Raw genomic sequence first — 17681 nt, forward strand, 5'->3', positions numbered from 1 at the left:
TTTGGTATATTCTGTACAAAAATGAAGAAACAAAAATCTTTGGCATCTCGTGAGGTAAAAATAGTTCCTGGTTTGACTGGATACTTCACAGATTTCTCTGTACCTTGATTCCATCCCTAGGCACCTGTCTCCCAACCTCCATTGTGGTGAGTTGATCATAGCCCAGGGACACCTGGCTGAGGGTGGCAGGCTGGGGTTGAGCTACATCCATCTGTTTTCTGTGGAGAGAGACAGCTAACTTACCCAAAGTCTGCATCCTTGTAAAGCAGTGTTCTGAATGTGAGAGAATGTGTATGTGAAGTGCATGGCACAGAGTAAGTTCTCAATAAAGAAGTCTATGATTCTTACGAACTCTAAAGTGCACATTTATTATACTTATGAAGCTTGTGACAAACACAAAACGCCAAGCTAGACTTTATTGGTAATTTTAATAAGAAAATACACACCGGGGCGCCTGGGGGGCTCAGTCGGTTGGGCGGCCGACTTCGGCTCAGGTCAGTCATGATCTTGCAGTCTGTGGGTTCTAGCCCCGCGTCGGGCTCTGTGCTGACAGCTCAGAGCCTGGAGCCTGCTTCATATTCTGTGTCTCCCTCTCTCTGACCCTCCCCTGTTCATGCTCTGTCTCTCCCTGTCTCAAAAATAAATAAACGTTAAAAAAATTAAAAAAAAAAAAGAATACACACCTAATACTTGCAATATTGCCCTTGATCTTACTGTGAAATTCTTGGAAACTTCTGGGATACTAAGATGATCAGATATTTATAGCTTTGGCAACCACTGCAATTGTTATTTAAGGATTCTGCATAGCGCAGGGAAAAATACTGAGAAACGTCACGGTAGTTATCAAGTTAGAAAATATGTTGAGTAGGAAAACCATGTTTAAAAGTTTTTTGTTTTTTTAACTGTATCCAAGTATAGAGTACTGTTTCTTCCTTACAAGAAAGAAAACACTTTTTATTGTCCAACTATTTTCTTCTTCCAGAATTTCTAAAGGAGCTTCCAGCTCATGCTTGCCAGTCAGGCACCACCTCCGCCTAGTGTCGACCTGTCTGGCTCACGCTCTCCCAGTCGCAGCCACCGCGGGTCTAGAAGACCAGGCGAGAACGCGAGGAGGTAGTTCTGGATTCGGTTCCACCTCTCAGGCAGAATAGCGATTTCAAACAGAAAACTCAGCTGTACCCCTCGCCTCCGTAAGGGGCCACGGGAACTCATTTCTCCTACGGTGAACACCCCGAAAAGATGTCCCACGAGACGTGTTGGGGAGAGAACTGCTGGGCTGAACCTGTCCTGGCTGCACCCTACAACCACCCGGGAGGGGGCTTTAAAAAAAAACCCGACGGTCACAGCCACTCGGTACGGATTTAGTCAGCCTCCTTGGGGGATGGTGCCCGACACCGGTATTGAGTTAATACTACACCCTCAGGCAATACTAACCAGAGCCCGGGCGGAGGCGCAAAGTGGGAACTACTACGGCGCGGTGGACAGCACAGCAGCCCCGCACTCCCGCTTTCTCCAGCCTCTGACTCACCACGCCCTGGCGCAGGCGCACAGTAGGGACTAGGTCAGCGCGTGCGCAGTGTCTCGCCTCTTGGCGACGGCACCGCCTCCTCGCGGGAGCTCAGTAAAGGCGGTGAGGGCCCGCCTCCCAGTTCGGAAGGAGGCGTGGGCATGTAGCCTGCTGGGGACTTAGCAGCTGGGGGCTGGCGCCGCTTCCAAGGCGCCCCGTGGGCTCCGTGGGGGCACGGCCCGGCGCAGCGCTGATGGCCCTGCTCCCGCGGCCCGCGCTCGCTCTCCTGCTACTCCTCTTCCTGCCCGCAGCTCTCAGGTGCCAGGAGCAGGCCCAGACCACCGACTGGAGGGCCACCCTGAAGACCATCCGGAACGGCGTTCACAAGATAGACACGTACCTGAACGCCGCCTTGGACCTCCTGGGAGGCGAGGACGGGCTCTGCCAGTATAAGTGCAATGACGGTGAGAGGGAGTCCAGGCCCTGCGAGGCCCTCAATTTCAGGGTGTTGCGGGGACGGAAGCAGTGGAAGTGGGAGATGCAGGGCACACCTTGACGTTGTCCTCTAGCCTGGAAAATCTTAATCACTGCTAGAATCTTCCCGTTCTTGTGATTGAGCAATCAGGTTAGAAGTTCGCACCACAATTGTTAGGATGTAAGAGGTCACCTGAGGGTATACTCTCCGTCCCGTTTTCATTTTTTTTTTCCATTACTACCTTTTCTTTCTTATTTTTTTATTTTGCTATTGCCCAAAGTTGCCTAAGAACTTTGTGACGTACTCGTCATGGAAATGGAGTGGAACCGACTGATTTTAGCTCTGTATTTTAGCGCTATTAGTCAGCTGAACATGCAGAATATACCGAGAATTTTAATCATGACGTTGTAACTTTCTCAGTAATTGGTTTTAATTTCTTTTTTTTTCTGCAGAGCTACAGAAAATAAATTACGACCTTTGTACAGACATTTTAGTGTGCTCTGTTGAGAAAGAGTTGTGATAACTCTTGGAGAAATTGTCTATCACGACTTGGTAGGAATTTTCTTTCCTTGGTTATCAGTGGCGCCTCTTCCAATTAGTAATGATTAATACTAATATCATTGTTTTGGTTTGCTTTTTCATATTTTTTAACTTTAATTTTGTTTGAATCTGAGAACTTGTTTGGGGCATTTTGGTTAAAATAAACTCTATCTCAGCAGAAATCTTTTCAAACACTTGCTTTTTTTGAATGTTTAAATATTGTAACAGTTCAGATAAGATAGTAGGGCTTCTCTTTGGAAATTCAAAATGTCAAGATTTTGTTAGGGAGATCATATTTCAAATAAGAGATGAAGTCTGGGCCTAGTTCATTTAATGCTTGGCAGCTCAAAGTAATGGGGAACTCAGTGACTAATGGTAAAACCAGTTTGGATGTAGGTGAATTTAAAATAAATCTCTTTAATGTAAAATTGTGATGCCACCTGCTGCCTGTAATTCTCAAAATAATTTCCAGTTTTATGTTAATGGAATTAAAGAATGAGCCATATCTTGTATGCTACGAGGTGCAAAATGTTTCCTTCCAAAATTTACGCCTAAATGTCACCAGGTTGCAGTCAGGAAGGATGTTTTTGTCGTTGTAGAGCTTATTGGGAGGAGTAAGTGAATTATATGAAGATTAAATGGTTGCCTTTCCTGAGTCAGATATCATAATTTTACTTAGTCATGATACAAATACTTGAGTGCCTGTTAGTTCTCAAGTGTTCTACCAATTGGAGATTCAGCAATAGAGAATACACAGAATTCATCATGCAGCTTACATTCTGGTGGGGAGAGGCAGTCAGTAAACTAAACAAGTAAAAACCAAATATGCAGTATATGTAGGTCTGAAGTAGAACAGTGTTTAGAGAACATTAGTAAAAACAGCAGTGGCTGTGTTGGTAGGCAGTTTACTCATTTAAATAGGTTGTTCAGGGAAGGTCTCACTGATAAGATAATATTTGAGAAGAAATCTGAAAATGGTGAAGGTGACGACACTGTGATTATCTGGAGAAGGAACCCTGTAGGCAGAGAGAAGGGCAGGTGTAAAGGACCTGCGGAGAAAGGCTAGTCAAGGATGACTCGGAAGGTTTTGGCCTGAACCAAGGGAAGGATGTAGTTGCCATTTACTGAGATAGGAAAAGCTTGGAAGGAGCAGTCTTCATTTACTTGTTAGGAATCAAGGGTTCTAGAGTTTATTTACATTTAAAATATCTCTGCATTTGATTGGATACTATTCCTGTTATAAAGATGACTTTAATCTTTCGTATTACTTAACCCTTTTTATCTTCAACAAGCCCCACTAAATTTACCATGTGGAGTTTTGAGCAAGATCTCCGGCACAAAAAAAAGAAACCACAAATGAACTTGAGAATTTAGGAAATGACATTCTTCAGTGAACATCCTTTTGTGTCTTAGTAAATGCTGTCTGCTTATAGGACTGTGGTTCCTGTTATGCCCAGAATTCGTGATCCCCAAAGACCACCAGGGAGCCGAGTCTGATGCAAAAGCAAAAGAGCCTTTATTCGAGCTAGCTAGAGCTCAATCCCCTACCTGCACCGACGCAGTGGTGAGATACCGGGGAGAGAGAGCGAGTTTCAAAAGGACAAAGGTTTTATTGGGGCCTAGGGGCAGTTGGTGAGGTAATGGCTATGGCCTCAGCCGATTGGCTGGGGAAGGGTCCTGGGGAAGGGTCCCAGTCCTGTTAAGCAGGTGGGGGGGGTTACTCAAGGGGAGAAGGTGTGGTCAAGGTGAAGGACACAGAACAAGATGGAGTCGGCCGGCGTAGGCCCGCTCTTTCATTCCCCCCTTGTCATGTAGCTTAGGGACCCAATCTTGGGACTGGCTGCATTTATGGTGACAAGAGGAACAGAGTTTGGAGGTTTATGCAAAGTTCTGGGAAGCAAGTGTCCCTGGGGTGGCTCTGGGAGGTCTGATTAAGTATTGTCCCCGAGCTGGTGTCTTTGATCTGCCAGGTGATTTTTTTGGGGGGCGTGGGGACTCCCGGCAGCATGAGCAATGACAAGCAGAGTTAACAGAGTTGCCAATATTAGGTGGGTCGAATGCGCTGTAGCTTGAGCTTGAGCGGGTTGTGTTGGTCCCGAATGATGGCCCATCGCGTGACAAAGTCCTTCTGGATCGAGGAGGGGTCCGCTGGTTGAACGTGGGTGTGATGGACCCAGGTCGCGATGCCGTCTGCTTTGAGAGCAGTGGGGGTTGTCAACACCACGATGTAGGGTCCCTTCCAGCACGGCTTGAGGGTCTCTCGGTGGTGCCTCTTGACGTAGACCCAGTCTCCCGGCCTGTACTGTTGAGGTGTCAGGGTCGGGCCAGCCTCATAGATGGCACGGAGGCGCGGCCAAATGTCCTCGTGCGCCCTCTGGAGCCCGCTCAAGGAAAAAAAAAGTTCTTGATCTTTAAACTCAGCAATAAGTTCAGCTCGAAGGCTGGGAATAACGGGGTGGCCTGCCAAACATGATCTCGTAGGGAGTAAAACCCAGAGTGTAAGGAGTGTTTCTAACCCGGTAAAGGGCGTACGGTAGGAGAGTCACCCAGTCCCCGCCAGTCTCCATGGTTAATTTGGTAAGGGTCTCTTTTAGGGTTCTATTCATTCTTTCTACCTGTCCTGAGCTCTGGGGCCTATAAGCACAATGTAATTTCCAGTTTGCCCCCACCGCCTTGGCTACTGCCTGTGTTACCTGCGAGATAAAAGCTGGTCCATTGTCTGATCCTACCATGGCAGGAAAACCATACCTGGGTAAGATGTCTTCTAGTAGCTTCTTAGCCACTGTCTGAGCCGTTTCATGCTTGGTTGGGTATGCCTCCACCCAGCCAGAGAAGGTGTCTGTAAATACTAAAAGATATTTATAACCATACTTTCCTGGTTTGACTTCAGTGAGGTCGACTTCCCATTGGGCTCCCGGTCTGGTGCCTCTGAGCCTGGTTCCTTTTTTATTTGATGTGGCTCTCTCGTTGGTGAGTTGGCAGGTCTTGCAGGCAGATACAACTTGCTCTATTTTGGTGTCCTGTTGGTGAATCTTGATTCCGGCATGTCGGATTAAGTCTTTTAATTTTCGGGCCCCCATGTGAGTAGACCGATGCATGTGCTCTAATATTGAGACTCCGAGCCGGTCTGGCAGCATGAGCTCCTTGTTAGGTATATACCACCATCCCTTTATCTCCTGGGCCATGGGGAGTTTCTTGATCCGCTGTAACTCCTCCTGGGAGTATTTGGGCTGGTCTGGTAAAACTGGGTCTCCCGGGTCCGGTAGTTGTATGGTCATGGTGGGGACTGAAGTAAGGGCTACTACCTTGGCTGCCTGGTCAGCCTTTCGATTACCTCTAGCTACTGGGTTATCAGCTTTTTGGTGCCCTTGGCAGTAGATAATGGCTAGCTTGGCAGGAAGCCATAAGGCCGTAGCAGGTTAAGTATCTCCTGCTTATTTTTTATCGTCCGTCCTTCTGCCGTCAGTAACCCCCTCTCCTGATAAATTGCCCCATGAATATGAGCTGTGGCAAATGCATAACGGCTGTCTGTGTAGATGTTAAGCCGTTTTCCAGCTCCCAGCATCAGCGCCTTGGTGAGGGCTATGAGCTCTGCTCGCTGGGCTGACGTTCTGGAGGGTAGAGCCTCCACCCATACAGTGTCCGTTTCGGTGACCACCGCTGCACCCGCATACCTGTGTCCATCTCGCACAAAGCTGCTGCCATCAGTGAACCAAGTAGCCTCAGCATCGGGGAGGGTCCGGTCGGTCAGGTCCGTCCGGAATCCATGTACTTGTTTTAGGATTCCTGCAGTCATGTAGTGGAGCACCTAGGTCAGGGTCGGGCAGCAGGGTTGCAGGATTGAGGGCTGCACTGGGGTGGAACCGCACTTGTGGAGGGTTGAGTAGGAGGCTCTGGTAATGAGTCACATGTGTGTTGCTCATCCATCTATCAGGAGGCTGTTTCAGGACCCCTTCAATGGCGTGTGGGGTCGTGATCCAGATCTCCTGTCCTAGGGTCAGTTTGTCTGCATCCTTGACTAGGAGTGCTGTTGCCGCAATAATTCTTAGGCATGGCGGCCAGCCGGCAGCCACTGGGTCTAGTTTCCTAGACAGGTAAGCCACTGGGCGGTTCCAGGGGCCTAAGGCTTGAGTTAGAACCCCTTTTGCTATTCCCTTATGTTCGTCTACAACGAGGTGGAAGGGCTTTGTAATGTCTGGTAGGCCCAGGGCTGGGGTACTTAGGAGGGCCTTTTTTTAACTGATTAAAGGCAGTTTCTTCTTTTTCAGCCCATTTAAATGTTTTCTCCTCTGGCGGCAGTAGCCGGCTGATCCTAGGAATTCCCTCACTTCTCTTCGGGAGGTGGGAGTAGGGATCTTTAGGACAGTTTCTTTTCTGGCATCTGATAACCGCTGCTGTCCGCCCTCCAGGATATATCCCAGGTAACTTACCCTCTCCCTGCATATCTGAGCCTTCTTCAGGGATGCCTGGTACCCTAAGGCCCCCAGGGCAGCCAGCAGGTCCTGGGTCCCTCGCTCACAGTCTTTGGCCGTGTCGGCAGCAATCAGGATGTCATCTACGTACTGTAGAAGGGTGAGGCCAGTACTCACCCAGGTCCTCGTGTAGTGCCTCGTCGAAGATGGTGGGTGAATTTTTGAATCCCTGAGGTAGCCGTGTCCAGGTGAGTTGCCCACTGTAGCCCTCCTCCGGATCATGCCACTCGAAGGCGAACAAGGGTTGGCTCTGGGGTGCCAGCGGCAGACTGAAGAAGGCGTCCTTTAAATCTAGTACAGTATACCAGACCCTGGAAGGTGCCAAGGAGCTCAAGAGAGTATATGGGTTGGGAACAGTTGCATGTATGTCCGCGACCCTCTTATTTACTTCCCGGAGGTCTTGTACCGGTCAGTAGTCATTTGTGTGAGGCTTTTTGACCGGCAGTAAGGGGGTGTTCCAGGCAGACTGGCAAGGAACTAGTACCCCTAGGCTTCGTAGTCTCCGGATGTGTGGCTGGATCCCCTCCCAGGCCTCCTGAGACATGGGGTATTGTTGGATCCTTACTGGACTCTCTCCTGGCTTGAGCTCTACCAGGACTGGGGTCCTATGAGTGGCTAGTCCCATCTCCCCCCCCCCCCCCCCCCCCCCCCCCCCGTCTCTGCCCAAACCGAGGGGAATTCTTGTAGCCATCTGTCTATATTATCCTCTCTCGGGAGCGCCTCCTGGTGGAGGAGGTATTCATCCTCCAGTTTCATGGTCAGGACCTGGATGGGGTGGCCCTTGCCATCGGTGACCTGAGGCCCCCCCTTGTCTGAAAGTTATCTGAGCTCCAATCTTGGTCAGTAAGTCCCATCCTAACAGCGGGTAGGGCATTCTGGTATTACCATAAAGGCGTGGGATACCCGGCCTGTTCCCAAATCTACTGTTCTTCGGGTAGTCCATGAATACTGGCTCATACCAGTTGCCCCTTGTACCCAGGACTTCTTGCTAGCTAGTTTTCCTTGTGGGGTGCGGAGGACCGAATGTTGTGCTCCGGTGTTGACAAGGAAGTCAGTAGGTGTCCCCTCCACTTTAAGAGTTACCCTGGGTTCGGGGAGAGGGTCCGAACCCGACTCCCCTAATCACTTAGTTCATCTAGCTCTAGGACTTTTACTCGATCAGTCTTGCTTCCCTTCCTGCCGGCCCTTTTTGGACAATCTCGGGCCCAATGCCCTATCTCCTTGCAGTATGCGCACTGATCCTTCTGCAGCCTCTGCTTCCCCCCCTTGGTGGTTCCTTTATCTTTTCTTGCGTCGTCTGCCAGCTGCCAGAGACAGCAGTCTCGTTCCTCAGGGAAGTCAGCAGTGGTAGCTAGTAGTATTCTGGCCAGGTCTCGAGTCTGCTTACTGCTGGCAGCCGCCATGGTGCGAGCCTGCTTGTCCTCAGGAGGCTCCTGGTTATTATATACCTTTTTGGCTACCACCAGTAAGTCCTGCAGACTTTTTTCTCCTAGTCTATTTTCTGTAATTTTCTCCTAATGTCTATGGCCGATTGGTTTACAAAAGCCATGATAACAGCTGCCTTGCTTTCCGGAGCCTCTGGATCCATGGGGGTATAGGTATGGAATGCCTCCATGATCCATTCTAAAAAGGCAGCCGGAGATTCATCTTTTCCCTGTTGTACATTTCCTACCTTGGCCAAATTGGTTGGCTTTCTAGCAGCCATTCAGAGACCCCCCATTAGAGTCTGGCGGTAGACCCGGAGCCTCTCCTTACCTTCTGCCGTGTTGAAATCCCACTGGGGCCGAGTTAAGGGGAAGGAGGCATCTATCTGAACCTGGTTGGTGGTGGGATTCCCGTCTGCACCCGGAACTAGTTTTCGGGCCTCATTGAGGATTCTTTCTCTTTCTTCAGTCGTGAACAGGACCTGCAAAAGCTGCTGGCAATCGTCCCATGTGGGCTGATGGGTAAAAAGAACAGAGTCTAATAAATCAATAAGCCCTGCCGGTTTCTCGGAAAACTTAGGATTCTGAGCTTTCCAATTGTAGAGGTCACTAGTGGTGAAAGGCCAATAGTGATGGGGCTGATTCCCCTCCACGTCTGGGGTCTGGTGGCTCGCAGGGCAGAATAGTGGAGTCGGTGGTGGAGGCGGATTGCTCCCTCTGAGCCCTTTGTCTGGTAAAGGGCGGGCTTCCCACTGGAGCGTTTCCGCCTCCCGCTCTCGGAACAGCGTCTGCCTCCCCCGGAGGAGGAGGATGGTGTTCTTCCGGCATCCTAGAGGGGTTATACGGGGGAGGAAAAATTAATTCTTCTTCAGTACCCCCCTGTAGGACGGGGTAGAGGGGTGCTGAAGGCTGGGTAAGACTTTTCTTCTTCTTTGACCTCTGCAAAGCAAGAATGGGTTTTGGCTTCGGAGGGAGCGGGGCTAGGAAGGGCTTAAGCCAAGAGGGTGGGTCTTCTACAAGGTCCTGCCAAGTGATAATGTAAGAGAGCTGATCAAGATGGCCCGTCTTAGGCCGAGAGATGATACTCCTGACTTGGTGGATGGTAGGGAGGTCGAAGGTCCCCTCTGGTGGCTATCCGACATTGAAAGTTGGCCACTCGCTAGAACAAAAAAAACTGCAACCGACCCTTTCGGACTTACACACTGAGGTTTTTAGCTCTTCCCCGCACATCCTTAAAGTGATCAATCATAATACTTAGAGGAGTAGTCTGAGTCTGTCCCATAACGTCTGTCCAGTAAGTCCACAGAACAAAACAGAGAAACACAAAAGCAGACGAACAGAGGGCCTCTAGAAAGTCTTCCAACTCCATGAAAGCAAAACTGAGAGCTAGCTTAGACATTTGAGGGGATTCCACATCCCTCCAAAACCGATGAGGGGATTCCACGTCCCTCCAAAGACGACGGCCTCACGCCGACCAGCGGGAGCGACCCGCCTCGTCTCAGACCTTTGAGGGGATTCCACGTCCCTCCAGAAGGGAGGATCGGAACGTCTTCTGAAACTCCTGGCCCGTGGTCCTCCAGTGCGTCCACTTAGACTGCGTAGGGCACTACCAGAATTCCAGAAATGAGCTCACACAGAAAAGACAGAACAAACAGACACTAACCGTGGCCAATCAGGCTCTCCGGGTCAGGGGTCCCTCAGGGGTCTTGGGGATCCTGGACGAGCCCCCAAATGTTATGCCCAGAATTCGTGATCCCCAAAGACCACCAGGGAGCCAAGTCTGATGCAAAAGCAAAAGAGCCTTTATTCGATCTAGCTCGAGCTCAATCCCCTACCTGCACCGACGCAACGGTGAGATACCGGGGAGAGAGAGCGAGTTTCAAAAGGACAAAGGTTTTATTGGGGCCTAGGGGCAGTTGGTGAGGTAATGGCTATGGCCTCAGCCGATTGGCTGGGGAAGGGTCCGAGTCCTGTTAGGCAGGTGAGGGGGGCGTTACTCAAGGGGAGAAGGTGTGGTCAAGGTGAAGGACACAGAACAAGATGGAGTCAGCCGGCGTAGGCCCGCCCTTTCAGTTCCAAGTCACCATGTTGATAATTCCAACATAATGAAAATTGTTCTTTAATTGCTGTTACCTGAGAAGTCTTCCTAGAACACTGTTTCAACCTCTCCTGTATTTTGGAATGCAGGTGACCAAATCAGAACCAAACAGAAACAGACAAATCCCAAAGCTAGGGGAGCATGGTGATTCAGGGGTGTTTAATAGTTGCAGTAAAGAGCTTTAAAAAAAAAAAAGACATAGTATCAGGGAGAGGGTGGTCAGATTAAAGGACACAGACTTGTTGCATTCAGTTTTCTTTGTTTTATCAAAAGGATTGGTGTTATGGAGACTTGCTCCCTTCTGGCCATCCTCCCTAGTGTGGAAACAAGGCTTTATTGAGATTGAAGTAAAGTTATTTGGGAGAACAAATTAGAGAGTTGCTATTTGTTTTTTAATTTTTTTTTCTCCCTGACAGAAAAGATTTGAGGAAGAAAACTTTCTGATTTCTTCTGAAAAATATAAAACAAAATTGGCTTGTAAAATGTTTTAGAATTACAAATAAGTAAATTTATTCAGTGATTTATGTTTTAACAGGATCCCTTTGACTGTTGTGCAAAGGATAAAAAGGGTCCAGGAAGTTGGGAAGCAAGAATGGAGGCAGGGTGACAAGTGCAGGAATTCAGACAAAAGACGATGGTGGTTTTGTACAGGTTTGTAGCAATAAAGATAGTGAGAAGTGGTTGGATTTTTGGATACATTTTGAAGGAAGAACCTAAAGGATTTGCTGATGGCTCAGAAGGAAGGTGTGAATAGAATAAAAAATGAATCCAAAGTTTTTGGCCTGGATAACTGGAAGGATGGGGTTACCATTAACTGTAATAGGGCAGACGTGGAAAAAAGTTTTTAGGTCATTAGGAAAAATAATAATATATATGTATACTTTTGAGGATGATTTAGTAGAGAGTGAAAACACTGATAACGGGAGAGAGGAAGGAGACCTATTCGTATCATGTCCTTAGGTAAGTGACAGGAGTGGGTTCCAGTATATAAATAGATTGGCCGAGAGCACAGAGGACATTGTTCTCTTAATAGGAACAAAGGTGGACGATATGGGCGCAGATGATGATTAGGTGGATAGATGACCAGGTTCTCTTTTGATTGCCTCGGTTTTTCTCCATGAGGTAGGAATCAAGATCATCATAGCTGAGAGAGAAGATGGGAATAGAAGTGTTGGAGATTTGAGGAAAATAGGAGAGTGAATGGACTAGAAAAATAAAGTAGCACAAGGACCTTCTGCAGATTAGTAATCACCAGTTAAAATCTCATTTGTTTGGGAAAACAGGTTTGAATTTCTACGCTGCGTTTCCTATAGAGCGCAGTGGTGAGATGGTTGACCCAACAGCCTTCCCCTTCTTTCTTTTTTTTTTTTAATTAATTAATTATTTTTTAATTTACATCCAAGTTATCATATAGTACAATAGTGATTTCAGGAGTAGATTCCTTAATGCCCCATATCCAATTAGCCCATCCCCCTTCCCACAACCACTCCAGCAACGCTCTGTTTGTTCTCTATATTTAAGAGTCTCTTTTTTTTTTAAATTTGTTTACATTTATTTATTTTTGAGAGACAGAGTGAGACAAAGTGAGAGTGGGGGAGGAGCAGAGAGAGAGGGAGACACAGGATTGGAAGCAGGCTCCAGGCTCTTAGCTGTCAGCACAGAGCCCGACACGGGGCTCAAACCCACAGACCATGAGATCATGACCTGAGCCGAAGTCAGACGTTCAACTGACTGAGCCACCCAGGCACCCCATATATTTAACAGTCTCTTATGTTTTGTCTCCCTCCCTGTTTTTATAATTTATATTTTTTATAATAATTTTTTAAATTATTTTTTATAATTTTTATAATTATTTTTGCTTCCCTTCCCTTATGTTCATCTGTTTGGTATCTTAAATTCATCATATGAATGAAGTCATATGATATTTGTCTTTCTCTGACTAATTTCACTTAGCATAATATCCTCCAGTTCCATCCACGTAGTTGCAGATGGTAGGATTTCATTCTTTTTGATTGTCAAGTAATACTACATTGTGTGTATGTGTATGTGTGTGTGTGTGTATATATATATATACACACACACACACACACACACACCACATCTTATTTATCCATTCATCCGTCGATGGACATTTGGGCTCTTTCCATACTCTGGCTATTGTTGATATCACTACTATAAACATTGGGGTGCATCTGCCCCTTCAGAACAGCACACCCTTGGATAAATACCTGGTAGTGCAATTGCTGGGTCATACAGTAGTTCTATTTTTAATTTTTTGAGGAATCTCCACACTGTTTTCTAGAGTGACTGCACCAGTTTGCATTCCCACCAGCAGTGAAAAGAGATCCTCTTTCTCCACATCCTCACCAGCATCTGTTATTGCTTGAGTTGTTAATTTTAGCCGTTCTGACTGGTGTGAGGTGGTACCTCATGGTGGTTTTGATTTGATTTTCCCTGATGATGAGTGATGTTGAGCATTTCTTTCATGTGTCTGTTAACCATCTGGATGTCTTCTTTGGAGAAGTTTCTATTCATGTCTTATGCTTATTTCTTCATGGATTATATGTTTTTTGGGTTGTTGAATTTGATGAATTCTTTATAGATTGTGTATACTAACCCTTTATCTGATACGTCATTTGCAAATATCTTCTCCCATTCTGTCAGTTGCCTTTTAGTTTTGCTGATTGTTTCTTTCACCCTGCAGAAATATCTTGATGAGGTCCCAAATAGTTTATTTTTGCTCTGGAGACGTGTTGAGTAAGAAATTGCTGCGGCCAATGTCAAAGAAGTTTTTGCCTGCTTTCTCCTCAAGGATTTTGATGGCTCCCTGTCTTATGTTTAGGTCTTTCATCCATTTTGAGTTTATTTTTGTGTATGGTGTAAGAAAGTGGTCCAGGTTCCTTCTGCCTGTCGCTGTCCAGTTTTCCCAGCACCATGTGCTGAAGAGATTCAGCAAGTTGGATATTCTTTCCTGCTTTGTCAAAGATTAGTTGGCCATACATTTGTGGGTCCATTTCTGGGTTCTCTATTCTGTTCCATTGATTTGTGTGTCTGTTTTTGTGCCAATACCATAATGATTACAGCTTTGTAATAGATCTTGAAGTCTGGGATTGTGATGCCTCTAGCTTTGGTTTTTGTTTTTGTTTTCCAGCATTGCTTTGGCTATTTGAGGCCTTTTATGGTTCCATACAAATTTTAGGATTGTTTGTTCTGGCTCTATGAAGAAAGCTCGTGTTATTTTGATAGGGATTGCAACAGCCTTCCCTTTATGATAAGTCATCTGCTTCAGTGGCTTTCAGGAATTTGGAAGGAAATTGGTCTATTTGGAAGTATTTACATCAAGTTTTTAAAAAATATGTAGAAAAGATCTATCATAACCTCAGTCCAGGCAAATCTTTAGATTTTTTCTGTCCACACAGATGATAAAACAAAGCATCAAGAGAGAAACATTTCTGGGGCACTTGGGTGGCTTAGTCAGTTAAGCATCTGATTCTAGATTTCAGTTCAGGTCATGATCTCATGGTTCATGAGTTCAAGCCCCGTGTGGGGCTCTGTGCTGGCAGTGCAGAGCCTGCTTGGATTTTCTCTCTCCCTGTCTACCCCTCCTCTGCTTGCTCTCTCTCTCTCTCTCAAAATTAATAAACTTAAAAAAAATGAGCAGGGAGCTTGATATGGTGCTCGATCTCATGACCCGGAGATTATGACCTGAGGTATAAGGTGGACACTTAACCGACTGAGCCACCCAGGTGCCCCTGAACAGTTGGTTGTTAAAACCCCTGACAGAGAGCATCATGATGAAGCTTCAAGGAAATAGAATGGCTTCCCCAAGAATGTGATGCTAAGCTAGCCTCCATCCACTCAGTGAAAAGAGTTCTCATGTGGTAAGACAAAGAAAACCATAGATCAAATGGCTAGTTTCTCATGATACTCTCATGAGAAATGTAGGTTGGCGAAAACTTGATTTAGATGAAGTCACAACTGGTTGAGTAGTCTACCCAAAAGGTTGGGTTAATGACTTTATGGCTGCTTATAGAGAGGGCTTATCTATGACAGGGTGTAGCAGACTTCTGCCCTGGTTAATATCTGTGTCTCATATCTGTGAATATCTGGGAGCAGCAACACTGGGTAGACAGCTCTAAATTTAAAATGTGTTGAACAGGGGCACCTGGGTGGCTCAGTCGGTTAAGTGTCCCACTCTTGGTTTCGGCTCAGGACATGATCTCATGGTTTGTGAGTGTAAGCCCCACATTGGGCTCTGCGCTGCCAGTGCAGAGCCTGCTTGGGATTCCCTCTCTCTCCCGCTCTCTCTGTCTCTCTCAAAAACTAAAGTTAAAAAAAATGTGCTGAACAGTCCTGAAAAATGATCTAACAAGAGATTCATGATTTAATACTTAGACTCAAAATTTAAACTGTAGAAGTGCTAAGTGTCTAGCAGGAGATATTAAAAAGTTCATTTGAGAAAGAACCGGTTGTTTTTTCCTACTGTCTGATGTATCTTACAACTGAGACACAGCTAAAATATATGCTAACTATCTTAGGCTGTATTAATACATCATCATACCTAGTAGTGTTCAGTTTGAGATGGCACATTTTAAAGACATGTGACAAACTAGAAGTGATCAGTCTTTGGAGGTTGATTAATGGTCACCAAACTAAAAGGAGACTGAAGGATAAGCAGCAGTACCAGTTTATTTATAAGGATAATTAGAACTGCCATGGGGATTTGCCTTCAAGTCATCTCATTGATTGATTGATTCATTCATTCATCAACAAATATTTATAGAGAACCTAACCATATAGCAGCACTGTTCTAGGCTTTGGAAGCACAAAACAAAATTCTTGCCCTAAAAGGAATTAATATTTTAGTATGGGGAGGGACAGATAATAAGTAGATTAATGATATAGTATGTTTAAAGGATATGCGTGCTGCAAATGGTATGGTCACAGAAGGCCTTGCTGAGAAAGTGAAGGAATAACTGTAGATATGAGGAAAAAGAGCGTCCTCATAGAACAGCAGGGTCAATGGCATGAAGGCCGGAGTAGACCTGGAGTGTGTGTGGAACCACAGAGAGGTCATAGGTGATGGAATGAAGTGTGGAAGAAAGGGAGAGGAGAGAGAATAGTAAGGAGATGAGGTCAGAGAAATCATGGTGTGTGTGTAGCCAACTATACAGAATTTATAGGCATTGAAAAGATTTTAGCTTTTATTCTGAATAAGATGAGAAGCCCTTGGAGGGGGTTGAGCAGAGGAAAGACTTGATCTAATATTTTAATAGGATCACTCAGGTTCAGTGTTGAGAATAGACTATAGTTGGAGATGGGGTGGGGTGGGAGAGCAAAGTAGGGAGACATTAGGAGGTTATGGCAGTAATCCATCGTGGCTTGAAGCAGGATGGTAGCCGTGGAGGTGGTAAGGAGTGATCAGATTCTGAATATTTTTTTTAATGTTTTTATTTATTTTTGAGACAGAGAGAGACAGAGCATGAGCAGGAGAGGAGCAGAGAGAGGGGGAGACACAGAATCTGAAGCGGGCTCCAAGAGCTGAGCTGTCAGCACAGAGCCCAACGCGGGGCTTGAACTCACTTAGTGTGAGATCATGACCTGAGCTGAAGTCAGATGCTTAACCGACTGAGCCACCCAGGTGCCCCAGATTCTGAATATTTTGAAGGTAGAGTCAAACAGGACATGCTGTTGACATGGATGTGGGATATAAGAAAATGAGACAGTCAGAAATGGCTAAGGTTTTTTTCCTGAGCACCAGGAAGTTTGGAGTCTTTTACTTGACAAGAGGGAACTGTGGATGGAGCAGGTTTGGGGATGAATGTCAGGAAGTACATTTTAAGTTTGAGGTGCCCATTAAGACTTCCAAGTGGTTAGTATATCCTCCCTCTGTGGGCCCTTTCAGGGGATAGCCAAATCATTAATAGTTTTCTTAAGAATGAAAGACTAAAAGTAGGAGTTGAAGGATCACAGTGACTCATCCCTGACAGCATGAGGTGTGTTCCTTCACTTTCCAAGGGCCCAGAAACAACCATCCTTCTTGGACAGTGCTGGAGAAACAAGACCAACTTCTGTCATTGGCCTCCTGGTTCCTCGATTGGTCATAACTGTTCTCTTTGTACATACTGTTCTTCAGACTGAGTGGGGCAGGCTAAGCTAAAGCTTTATATCTTCATGAGCTTATACTCTCTTCAGGCTCTACTTCTTTGTCACCTCAGTCGAGCATGTGAGTCTTAGCAACTCAAACCATTTTTAGATCCTTACTTTGAGGGAGTTATTTATTTTGATGGCTGATTACTGGAAGGGTTGCTTTTTTCCCCCTCCCTTTACTTTTGGAGGGTAAACTTATCTTTATTTAAGTCTTCTAGTAGTAAATATTAGTTGAATGAGAGTTGGTGGATACTTTGTGTCTCTCTTAAGTAAGCAATTATGGGGAAGTGTTTGGAATAACTGGGGATGTTTTGCTTTTAGAATTAAAGATAAATGGTAGTCCCAAATGTTGGAAGGATTATGATGTAAGATAGACAATCCTGCTTGTTTCGTTTTTCCCAGGTGGTAGAGGATTGTTTATAGGTAGAATTTACAGGAAACAGGAAAGAATTTAACAGTTAGTGCTATTCCACAATAGGATAGGCTATTTCTTGACACTGTAGGAAGATTGTGAGAAACCTTCAAGAGAAAGTTAGGTGACTGTTGGGTATATTGGAATCATTTCTATATTACATGCGATATATTTTTGCATGTAGATATATATTTGTGATATATTTTGCAGCATTTAAGATTGCTGTGATAAAGTCATCTTTCTCCTTGTTACTGAACCATTGTGCTGTTAGGGAGAATAGAACTGTAGTAATATGGTTCACCAAGCAATCTTTATTCCTGATATTTTTCCTTAGCTGGAAAAGGGGTATATTTGTGAAATGGTTGGCTGGAGTGCAGGCTAGAATGTGTGGTCCTGTAATGTCTTATAATGGCATTAAGGTAATTAAATGTTCATTGGATGACCTCATCTTCCTCAGCTTCAAGCTCTGTGAGTAAACTAGTTAGTTAATGGTTATTGAGGTTTGTGTGCAGTGAAGTATTAACTGAAGTTTGGGAGTATACCGTTCTTGCCCTATAAGGTTTTAACCAAAAATGTAAGTGTTAGAATATACAGGGAAACAGG

At 45.7% G+C, this 17681-nt stretch overlaps 1 protein-coding gene across 3 annotated transcripts in view; it reads left to right on the plus strand.

Moving 5' to 3' along the window:
• The first annotated feature begins 1598 nt into the window (after nucleotides 1–1598).
• PLA2G12A (phospholipase A2 group XIIA) overlaps nucleotides 1599–17681 on the plus strand; it is a 41955-nt gene continuing 25872 nt past the window's right edge. Inside the window, exons 1-2 of one of the 3 annotated variants that reach the window (XM_045056010.1) lie at nucleotides 1832–1971; nucleotides 2435–2534. Coding sequence is in view for 2 of the 3 variants with exons in the window: in XM_006930916.4 (XP_006930978.2) it covers nucleotides 1761–1971 (211 nt within the window). In the remaining variant the exon portion in view is untranslated. Of the gene's footprint in view, nucleotides 1972–2434; nucleotides 2535–17681 lie in introns of all 3 variants that reach the window. The other 2 variants (XM_006930916.4, XM_006930918.5) reach the window with 2 other exon arrangements.

The sequence above is a fragment of the Felis catus genome, chromosome B1 (assembly GCF_018350175.1).
Source record: "Felis catus isolate Fca126 chromosome B1, F.catus_Fca126_mat1.0, whole genome shotgun sequence".
In the NCBI taxonomy this organism is placed as follows: domain Eukaryota; kingdom Metazoa; phylum Chordata; class Mammalia; order Carnivora; family Felidae; genus Felis; species Felis catus.